The following is an 11,835-nucleotide window of genomic DNA, read 5'->3' on the forward strand; positions in this document are numbered from 1 at the left end:
CTGATTGTTTGAACCGGGAACCTTCCCCACTGAAATCAGGCACACTAACCACTGTGCCAGCACCCACATGGACTGATGAAATAAACCGCATACACGCGTTGGCGTTGACCCACACACAGTGTCTAACAGCACTTCAGGACTTTTCCTAGATTTCATCACGGTTGACATCATGTGGCCCTCACGCCCACAAAAAGAGGAAGTCCAGGAACGAGAGAGGATTTCCATTTCCTCATGCCGCCGGTTTTCCCCAGGTGTTCTTATAAAACCGCGTGCGCTATTTGGGCAGAGAAGAAACAGCGCGTGCTCTCCAGGTGACATGGACTTGACACAGGTGAGTGCGTGCGCGACCTCCACCTCTGCACGGGTCCTCCTCCTCCTCCAGCTCCGCTTCAGCTCCCCGTCTCTCTCTGTCTCTCCTCAGATCCTCCTCTGCGCACTCGTGCTCGCTCCCGTCCTGACGTCCAAGCTGCCGTGCCACGACGAGCACGAGCTGGAGGAGCGCGCGGAGCGCAAACTGAAAACTCATTACCCGCAACCGCCGCAACCCGCGCACCTGACCGCACCCGAGAAGCCGCTCACCTGTCCGCTGGACCAGTACCATCACACGGAGCTCCGCGGCAGGTCTCTGTCTCCGTGGACCTACGTGTAAGTGTGGATGCAAACAAAAACTTTATATATTTAGTTTTAAAAAACAGCAACTTATTAAAATTAGTTTAAATGTAACATTTTGTTTCTCTAAATCAGAATATGTCAATATTATGTCAAAATGTTTTTATTTCACTTTTAATTTTCCTAATTTACTTTTTTCCTGTGTTGAAATATATATGAAATATGTCTCATAAAGTTTACCTGTGATGACATAATTTGTTTGTTTTTTTTTTTCAACTTTAACTTGGGCTCAATTAAAATTTAGATTTGTTATTATTATTATTTTAAATCTCAAAATCGTATTTTCTCATTGTTTTGACTGTTTTGCGGATTTTTCTAATCTATTCAGTCTTATTTTTCTTTTGGCATTAGCTAAACGTCTATATTGCTGTTTGTTTCCATTTCAGTTATTTTCCTCAGCAACAAATTATGACAAAGTTACCTCAAAGTGCATACAAGTCTACACCTTACCCAACCCATGAGCAAGGCAACAAATGTTCCACGTTTTCAAATACCAGTCAAAAATAGAAAAAATAATTACTCAGTTGTGGGGGGGAAAGTGCAACTTCACTAGTTTTTGCTCCTTAAAAAAAAATCAATGTTGTACTTGTGGAAGGATGTAAGAGGCTTTATTGTTTGTATTGATAGAGAATCACATTTTACCCATTTCAGCAAAAGGTTTAGATCAAAATTATTTAGAAACATCTGAAGCCTGCAATTTTTTAAATCATCAAAATTCGGCATTTCAGGCAAATTAGTTGATGGTTTGGGTACCACGTTGTCAACAAACTACACAAAGTGCTGCAAATTGTGAATGGACCCAGATAATCGATACTTTAGGTCCTTGTTTCCTGATTGGCTGGGTGGTTCATGTGTTCACATGATTATTCTTAACACTTTTAGCCAATCTGTATAAATCCAGTGAAATGATCAAGGGCTCTTTTTTTTTATTATTTTGTTTGTTTTTTACGTGATGAAATTGGTCATTTTCATCATTTGTCTTTCCAAAACTGGATCCACTGATATTAGTTGAATTAGTCACTCAAAGATATATTATGACACCTTGACCTGGATCTGTTTTTGTGAAATACAGGGTTCATTTTATTATTATTATTATTATGATTATTATTACTACCACCACCACCACTACTACTGCTGATACTACAGTACTTTGTGTTTTGCTACCACACATATTGTGGTCCAGACAAAGTTGGAATTTCCCAGATGAAAATTCCCACTTCCCACTGGTAACCATTAACAAAAAAAAGAAAAAGTGTGAAGACGTTTTAACACATTAATGTTAAATATTTTAAATGAATGAAAAGTTTATTAAGAAATAGATGTGTCTAGAAAACCTGCAAACTGGGACAGATTTTAATATTTACATATACAGGTAATTCTAAAAAAAAAAAATTGAATATTGTGAAATCCATCCATCCATCCATTTTCTTCCACTTTATCCGGAGTCGGGTCGCGGGGGCAGCAGCTCAAGCAAAGCCGCCCAGACCTCCCGATCCACACACACCTCCCCCAGCTCCCCCGGGGGAACCCCAAGGCCCAAGGTTCCCAAGCCAGCCTTGTCAGTTATTTGAGAAGTAGCGCATTGCCCATGGGGATCCACAGGTTCTAGATTGTGTAGCCTAGTGTTTATAAAATAGCTGACATTATTCAAGGGTGGTAATAAATTACAGAAATTTTCTATAATGATTTTAACTTAAAGTGTAGTATATTGAAATGAGAACGTTTTGTGAATAGTTTATTATTTGGCACATTTAGTTGATGTCATGCTTTACAACTGCCAAGGTTGAGATACTTCCTTTGTTCAGAGCTTGTCTGACTGATTAATTCGCAATATCAACGTCCATTGTTCACAGTTTTTTAGCTAATATCCCTAATTTCTCCAAATATATTAGTCCTATCAACTTTCCGTTTGTGCCATTTATCCTTGTCCCAAAATACATAAACATACCAAACCACAATTTTCAGCTCTCCCCAGTTTCTCCGTAATTGAAGTTACACACATGGACACACACAGACACACACATCCACGTACACAGAGGCCACTTGGCTTTTAATATGTACAAGTGAGAATTTTTTATTTTCTAGACTTATTCCATATAAACTAAAAAGTTTCAAGGATTTTTATGTTGTGTATGTTTCTCTCTCTCTCTCTCTTTGCTGATTGTTGACATTGACTCCACTTTTCATCAAGACTATATAAGAATGTGATAACTGAATTTACTGACATTTAAGTATTCACAGTTCTGGCATTTGTTCATTTTTAAACAGTTTCATGATTGAAAGATGGTTTTCTATTTTTAGATATTTTATACAAAACCACTTTTTGTAACCGCTTTTATAAAAACAAAACAAAATATGGCGGAGCCTTGGCCCCACCCTGGAGCCATGCCTGGGGTTGGGGCCTTAGCCCATGGGGCCTGGCCGGGCTCAGCCCAAAAGAACGACATGGGCCCATCCTCCTGTGGGTTCACCACCTGCAGAGGGGGCCATGGGGGTCGGGTGCAGAGAGGATTGGGTGGCGGTCAAGGGCGGGTGGCCCAGCAGCCCGGTCCATGCTTACAGCCCCTGGCTGTTGGGACGTGGAATGTCACCTCGCTGGGGGAGAAGGAGCCTGAGCTTGTGCGGGAGGTTGAGAGATACCAACTAGAGATAGTCGGGCTCACCTCCACGCACAGCTTGGGCTCTGGTACCCAACTCCTGGAGAGGGGCTGGATGCTTCATTTTTCTGACATTGCCCACGGGGAGAGGCAGAGAGCTGGGGTCGCATTGTTTGTTGCTCCCCAGCTCAGTCGCCATGTGTTGGAGTTCACTCCAGTGAACGAGAGGGTCGCGTCCCTATGCCTTCGGGTCGGGGACAGGTCTCTCACCGTTGTCTCGGCCTACGGACCGAGCAGCAGTGCAGAGTACCCGACCTTCCTGGAGTCCCTGGGAGGGGTACTAGATAGCGCTCCGACTGGGGACTCCATTGTTCTTCTGGGGGATTTCAACGCCCACGTGGGCGGCGACAGTGAGACCTGGAGGGGGGTGATCGGGAAGCACGGCCTCCCCGATCTAAACCCGAGTGGTGTTCAGTTGTTGGACTTCTGTGCTAGTCACAGTTTGTCCATCACGAACACCATGTTTGAGCACAAGGGTGTCCATAAGTGCATGTGGCACCAGGACACTCTGAGCCGGAGGTCGATGATCGACTTTGTAGTCGTATCATCTGACCTTCGCGCACGTGTCTCGGACACTCGAGTGAAGAGAAGGGCAGAGCTGTCGACTGATCACCACCTGGTGGTGAGTTGGATCCGCTGGGAGGGGAGGAAGCCGGTCAGACGTGGCAGGCCCAAACGTATTGTGAGGGTCTGCTGGGAATGACTGGTGGAACCCTCTGTCAGCGAGGTCTTCAACTCCCACCTCCGGGAGAGCATCTCCCAGATCCCGGGGGAGGTTGGAGACATGGAGTCTGAGTGGACCATGTTCTCCACCTCCATTGTCGATGTAGCCGCTCGTAGCTGTGGTCACAAGGTCTCTGGTGCCTGTCGTGGCGGCAATCCCCAAACCCGGTGTTGGACGCCAGAAGTAAGGGATGCTGTCAAGCTGAAGAAGGAGTCCTACTTATCTTTGTTGGTAGGTGGGACCCCGGAGGCAGCTGACAGGTACTGGCAGGCCAAGCGTGCCGCAGCCCGTGCGGTTGCAGAGGCAAAAACCCGGGTGTGGGAGGAGTTCGGGGAGGCCATGGAGGAGGACTATCGGTCGGCCTCGAAGAGATTCTGGAAAACCGTCCGACGCCTCAGGAGGCAGAAGCAGCTCTCCACCAGCACTGTTTATGGTGTGGGTGGTGAGCTGTTGACCCTGACTGGGGATGTTGTCGGGCAGTGGAAGGAATGCTTCGAGGATCTCCTCAATCCCATCGTCACGTCTTCCGAAGAGGAAGCAGAGACTGGGGACTCAGAGGCGGACTCATCTATTACCAAGGCTGAAGTCACCGAGGTGGTTAGAAAGCTCCTTGGTGGCAAGGCTCCTGGGGTGGATGAAGTCCGTCCTGAGTACCTTAAGTCTCTGGATGTTGTGGGACTGTCTTGGCTGACACGCCTCTGCAACATCGCATGGCGATCGGGGACAGTGCCTCTGGATTGGCAGACTGGGGTGGTGGTCCCTCTGTTTAAGAAGGGGAACCGGAGGGTGTGTTCCAACTATAGGGGGCTCACACTTTTCAGCCTCCCCGGTAAGGTCTATTCCAGAGTACTGGAGAGGAGAATTCGACCGATGGTCGAACCTTGGATTCAGGAGCAGTGTGGTTTTTGTCCTAGTCACGGCACACTGGACCAGCTCTACACCCTCCATCGGGTGCTCGAGGGTTCATGGGAGTTCGCCCAACCAGTCCACATGTGTTTTGTGGATCTGGAGAAGGCGTTCGACTGTGTCCCTCGGGGCACCCTGTGGGGGGTGCTCCGGGAGTACGGGGTCCGGGGTCCTTTGCTAAGGGCTATCCGGTCCCTGTACAACCGCAGCAGGAGCTTGGTTCGCATTGCTGGTAGTAAGTCAAACTTGTTTCCAGTGGACGTTGGCCTCCGCCAGGGCTGCCCTTTGTCACCGGTTCTGTTCATTATTTTTATGGACAGAATTTCTAGGCGCAGCCAGGGTGTAGAGGGGGTCTGGTTTGGGAACCACAGAATCTCGTCTCTGCTGTTTGCGGACGATGTGGTTCTGTTGGCTTCGTCAAATCAGGATCTTCAGCGTGCACTGGGGTGGTTTGCAGCCGAGTGTGAAGCGTCTGGGATGAAGATCAGCACCTCCAAATCCGAGGCCATGGTTCTCGACCGGAAAAAGGTGCTTTGCCCTCTTCAGGTCGGTGGAGTGTCCTTGCCTCAAGTGGAGGAGTTTAAGTATCTCGGGGTCTTGTTCACGAGTGAGGGACGGATGGAGCGTGAGATCGAAAGACAGATCGATGCAGCATCTGCAGTGATGCGGTCGCTGTATCGGACCGTTGTGGTGAAGAGAGAGCCGAGCAGGGGGGCAAAGCTCTTGATTTACTGATCGATCTACGTTCCGATCCTCAACTATGGTCATGAGATTTGGCTCATGACCGAAAGAATGAGATCGCGAGTACAAGTGGCCGAGATGAGTTTCCTCCACAGGGTGGCTGGGCGCTCCCTTAGAGATAGGGTGAGGAGCTCGGTCACTCGGGAGGAGCTCGGAGTCGAGCCGCTGCTCCTCCAAATCGAAAGGAGTCAGTTGAGGTGGCTCGGGCATCTTTTCCGGATGCCCCCTGGACGCCTCGCTGGAGAGGTGTTCCGGGCATGTCCCATTGGGAGGAGGCCCCGGGGAAGACCCAAGACACGCTGGAGGGTCTACATCTCTCGACTGGCTTGGGAACGCCTTGTGGTTCTCCTGGAGGAGCTGGGGGAGGTGTGTGTGGATCAGGAGGTCTGGGCGGCTTTGCTTGAGCTGCTGCCCCCGCGACCCGACTCCGGATAAAGCGGAAGAAAATGGATGGATGGATGGATGGATGGATTTATACAAAACCATAATCATAGATTGAATTACTTTGACAGTTTTGGGATTTTGACTGAAATACATTTTTTTTTAACAAACCCAAGGATTTTAACTAGCTTTCTTGATATTGTAATCAGCATTTTGATTTTCAATATTCAAATCATTTACATATTTTGAGTGTTTCACTGATTCCTAATTTTAATCAAGTTCATTATTTTTCTATTATTTCCAATTTATCCTTTTTGTCACTTTTGCAAACTTTTAATTGACCTCAGCAGGATTGATCTTGTGTTCTGGATCTGTCTGATGGGAATGTGGTCTTGTTCTTTTTCAGCCTGAGAACCATGAAGGACCATTTCCCCCCGACTGTGGCCGAGGCTCAGTGTCTGTGCAGAGGATGCATTATAACCTCGGACAGCAATGAACTGGTGGAGAGTCACGACTACAACTCGGCCCTCATCAGGCAGAGCAGGGTGTTCCTAAAGAGGGAACTCTGTGAGGATGGAAAGAAGTACCGCCTGGTACCGGTGACTGAGCAGGTGGGAGTGGGTTGCACCTGTGCTCGACCCAACACCATCTGAAGGAACTGCGTCCAGACCTTCACACTGTGTTTGTTTTAAAGCACACAAAGTCCTCTACAACATCTCCCTGAGGACATCAGTACCTTTTGTTCTTTTGGTTCTGGAGGTTTCATTTCTTATTTATGTCATCTTTATATATTTGAAGCAGGGTTTATATTTATTTTAAGAGTCTTATACTTAATATTTAAAGAAGACACCTTTGGGTTTTTTTTTTTTTTTAAATCTCCTCTTGGTGCTGTTTGTAACACTAACAATTCATGTTTACCCGTCCTCTTGGTAAATCCACAATAATGTACAATTTCTACAAAAGACACTTTCTCTATTGTGCTTCCTTCATGGATGTTTCACAATAACAGCTTTATAGCCTTAAAGGGCACCATTCTCCTTTTATGGCTTTTAATGTGAAATGCCAGGAGGAAGCGCTCTACAGTGACAGTTCTCCAACAGAATGAAAGCCCACACCTCTGCCAAACCATAATGCCAACAGAGGAGAGCAACTACGTCTCAGTTTTCACATATATCTTTGTGATGTCATGAGGCAAGGATGATAAAGGAAGAAAGGTACTTTTTAAATTACAGAGTAGTTTTGGTCAAACTCATGTTTCATGCAATCGCTTCCCCACACAATCAAACAGGGGCGATCACATGTCCTCCAACTCAGATCTTTGGGATGGCATAAGGAAACACTATTAAAGGAAGAAGCATTTTCTTTTTTAAATTTTATTTGAAGTAGATTCATGTTCATAAAATCTGCTCTACTTTTCCCTGATCCAACAACCAGCTCATGACAAAAATGTGTTCAAATACATCAACGATTTTTCATGATCGCGTCCCCACATCGGCAAATGTGTGATCACGTGTCCTCCACCACGTCTTTGTGATGTCATAAGGAACAAATGTGACAGTAAACTAATTAAAGGAAACACTATACAGCAATGCTGTACACATTAAAAGTACAATTTGAAAAATGTGTTCACCTCTTCATGACTCAACTACCATCCAAAACCTGCTTCTGGATTTGACATGCCGGGTGTAAAAACTGGAAAAGAAATGAATTGTTGTAAACAGAAATTTGTGTTTAAAAAAAGTGTTGCATGTGACTGGTATTGTGCTTTGGGATGATCCTGTGGAAATGTACAACATGGTGAATTTCTCATGTGACCTGACCTACCTGTAGAGGTAACTTTGTTTCGCACGTTTTTGTTTGTTTGTTTTGTTTGTTTTAAATCCTGCCTTTTATTTATGACCATTGGTTATTTATTTATGTTACACCAAGTTGAGAATTTAGGGCAGCTTTCAGAAACTTTTGCTTCTATTTATTAGATTGTTACAAAGTGTGAGGGCCTGTGCTACCTGATGAGGGCGCGACAGCTCAGGACGCACAGATGATGACCTGTGCAGTGACACTGTGTCTGTTTTATTAGACGGATTTATTGTCTCCAGTGACTATGTCATAAGTGATCATTTAATACTGTGTGTGAAAACGAGTGACGCTGGATTGTTGGGTATGAGCTACACATTGGACACAGCTCTGTTGTTTGTTTGTTTATTGTTTACAACACTGCTCTAACGCAGACTATGTAAACTGGCTGTTTTTATTACTGATGACTTTGTCATAAGAGAAACTAGCTATCATATAGTTTTGTAAGATAGTAAGTTAACTGATAATAATATTTAATAGCTATTTATTTTGCGTGTGAAGTATTTAAAAATGTAAAAGGGTTTAGAATACACAAAAGTGTGACATAACTGTGTATTTACAGGGTTTTGTCCCAGTGGGACTTTCTTACGTATAATAAAGATTGTAACATGATGTCAGCTTCTTTGAAGTGGATAAAAGTAAATAAATTTTTAATTTAAAAGAAAACAATGTGTGTGTGTGTGTGTGTGTGTGTGTGTGTGTGTGTGTGTGTGTGTGTGTATGTGTGTGTGTGTGTGTGTGTGTGTGTGTGTGTGTGTGTGTGTGTGTGTGTGTGTGTGTGTGTGTGTGTGTGTGTAAAGGCCTTTGTGTATTTAAAAAAAATTGTGCTCCATAACAGTTACTACTAAAGCTCTTGGCAAAGCACTGTTGTACCTGCATTAATGGTAAATGTCCACCAGATGAGGATATTGCTCCATTTCAAGAACCTTTGCGTATATTAGATTTTAAAATGAATTTTAATATTGAATAATTTTGCCTCATGCAGTGGCATCAAAATATATAGCAAATGTACATTTATTTTTACCTCAAATAAATTTGGGGCACCACCTGTTGGTCTGATCGTTTATAACACGGTTATAATGTCAGTATATGGAATATCAGCCAACAGGAAATAATAAATCAGTCTCTGTCTGCCAGCCATAAATTCTGCAGGGGCAGATTTGACACCTCTGTTTTAAACACAGAAATCACAGACAACTGCACGTTTCATCATTTATTTAACTCAGTCAGGGGTTAAATAGGACAGGACATATCACAGTGATGTATTGTGATGATAACAATATACAAATAATGAATGTTTATGAGTTCAATGGTATGAATATTTTATGAGGTGAAAGCTGGAACATACCATTCAACAAGGCAAAGCCGATTTGAATGGTATGTTCCAGCTTTCACCAAATTAACAGCAGAGATGAGATTCTGTGGTTCCCAAACCAGACCCCCTCTACACCCTGGCTGCACCTAGAAATTCTGTCCATAAAGATAATGAACAGAACCGGTGACAAAGGGCAGTCCTGGCGGAGGCCAACGTGCACTGGAAACAGTTTTGACTTACTCGGCAATGCGAACCAAGCTCCTGCTGCGGTCATACAGGGACCGGATAGGCCTTAGCAAAGGACCCGGACCCCATACTCCCGGAGCACCCCCCACAGGGTGCCCCGAGGGACATGGTCGAACACCTTCTCCAGATCCACAAAGCACATGTGGACTGATTGGGCGAACTCCCATGAACCCTCGAGCACCCGATGGAATGTGTAGAGCTGGTCCAGTGTGCTGCGACCAGGACGAAAACCACACTGCTCCTCCTGAATCCGAGGTTCAACTATTGGTCGAATTCTCCTCTCCACTACTCTGGAATAGACCTTACCGGGGAGGCTGAGGAGTGTGATCCCCCTGTAGTTGGAACACACCCTCCGGTCCCCCTTCTTAAACAGAGGGACCACCACCCTGGTCTGCCAATCCAGAGACACTGTCCCAGACCGCCACGCGATGTTGCAGAAGCATGTCAACCAAGACAGTCCCACAACATCCAGAGACTTAAGGTACTCAGGATGGATTTCATCCACCCCAGGAGCCTTGCTGCCGAGGAGCTTTTTAACTACCTCTGTGACTTCGGCCTGGGTAATGGATGAGTCTGCCTCTGAGTCCCCAGTCTCTGCTTCCTCTTCAGAAGACGTGATGATGGGATTGAGGAGATCCTCGAAGTATTCCTTCCACCGCCCGACAACATCCCCAGTAAGGGTCAACAGCTGCCCACCCACACCGTAGACAGTGCCAGTAGAGAGCTGCTTCTGCCTCCTGAGGTGTTGGACAGTCTGCCAGAATTTCTTTGATGCCGACCAATAGTCCTCCTTCATGGCCTCTCCAAACTCCTCCCAGACCTGAGTTTTTGCCTCTGCGACCGCACGGGCTGCAGCACACTTGGCCTGCCGGTACCTGTCAGCTGCCTCCGGGGTTCCACTTACCAACAAAGACAAGTAGGACTCCTTCTTCAGCTTGACTGCATCCCTTACTTCCGGCGTCCACCACTGGGTCCAGGGATTGCCACTATGACAGGCACCAGAGACCTTGTGACCCCTACTGCCCCTACTGCCCACTACGAGCAGCCGCATCAACAATGGAGGTGGAGAACATGGTCCACTCGGTCTCCATGTCTCCAACCTCCCCCGGGATCTGGGAGAAACTCTCCCGGAGGTGGGAGTTGAAGACCTTGCTGACACAGGGTTCTGCCAGTCATTCGCAGCAGACCCTCACGATACGTTTGGGCCTGCCAGGTCTGACCGGCTTCCTCCCCTCCCAGCGGATCCAACTCACCACCAGTGGGTGATCAGTCGACAGCTCAGCCCCTCTCTTCACCCGAGTGTCCGTGACACGTGGCTGAAGGTCAGATGATATGACTACAAAGTCGATCATCGACCTCCGGCTCAGGGTGTCCTGGTGCCACGTGCACTTATGGACACCCTTGTGCTCGAACATGGTATTCGTGATGGACAAACTGTGACTAGCACAGAAGTCCAACAACTGAACACCACTCGGGTTCAGATCGGGGAGGCCGTACTTCCCGATCACCCCCCTCCTGGTCTCACTGTCGCTGCCCACATGGGTGTTGAAATCCCCCAGGAGAACAATGGAGTCCCCAGTTGGAGCACTATCTAGTACCCCTCCCAGGGACTCCAAGAAGGTCGGGTACTCTGCACTGCCGCTCGGCCCATAGGCTGAGACAACAGTGAGAGACCTGTCCCCGACACGCAGGCGTAGGGACATGACCCTCTCGTTCACCAGAGTGAACTCCAACACATGGCGACTGAGTTGGGGAGCAATAAGCAATGCTACCCCAGCTCTCCGCCTCTCCCCATGGGCAACGCCAGAAAAGTGGAGTGTCGAGCCCCTCTCCAGGAGTTGGGTACCAGAGCCCAAGCTGTGCGTGGAGGTGAGCCCAACTATCTTTAGTCGGTATCTCTCAACCTCCCGCACAAGCTCAGGCTCCTCCCCCCCCAGTGAGGTGACATTCCACATCCCAACAGCCAGGGGCTGTGAGTGCGGACCGGGCCGCTGGGCCACCCGCCCTCGACTGCCACCCAATCCTCTCTGCACCCGACTCCCATGGCCCCCTCTGCAGGTGGTGAACCCACAGGAGGGCGGGCCTACATCGCTCTTTCGGGCAGAGCTCGGCCGGGCCCCGTGGGCTAAGGCCCGTCCACCAGGTGCTCGTGCGCGAGCCCCAACCCCAGGCCTGGCTCCAGGGTGGGGCCCCGGCTCGGCCATACCGGGCGACGTCTCGGTCCTTGATTTTGTACTGGTCATGGGAGAGGAGTTTAAGTATCTCTGGTCTTGTTCACGAGTGAGGGACTGATGGAGCGTGAGATTGACAGACGGATCGGTGCAGCATCTGCAGTGATGTGG

General features: G+C 47.4%; 1 protein-coding gene across 1 annotated transcript; it reads left to right on the forward strand.

The window, feature by feature from the left end:
- The first annotated feature begins 262 nt into the window (after positions 1–262).
- On the forward strand, positions 263–8,590 carry il17c (interleukin 17c). The gene is made up of 3 exons (XM_034175640.1): positions 263–331; positions 422–645; positions 6,485–8,590. Exons 1-3 carry the CDS (start codon positions 317–319, stop codon positions 6,729–6,731), a joined length of 486 nt encoding a protein of 161 aa, XP_034031531.1. The 5' UTR covers positions 263–316; the 3' UTR covers positions 6,732–8,590.
- The last annotated feature ends 3,245 nt before the right edge of the window (positions 8,591–11,835 follow it).

The sequence above is a fragment of the Thalassophryne amazonica genome, chromosome 8 (assembly GCF_902500255.1).
Source record: "Thalassophryne amazonica chromosome 8, fThaAma1.1, whole genome shotgun sequence".
Taxonomy (NCBI): Eukaryota; Metazoa; Chordata; class Actinopteri; order Batrachoidiformes; family Batrachoididae; genus Thalassophryne; species Thalassophryne amazonica.

Excerpts from the sequence above, each read along its gene's own strand:
- il17c (XM_034175640.1), top strand. Across the intron at positions 646-6,484 it reads CTGTCTCCGTGGACCTACGT|CCTGAGAACCATGAAGGACC; the intron begins GTAAGTGTGGAT and ends GTTCTTTTTCAG.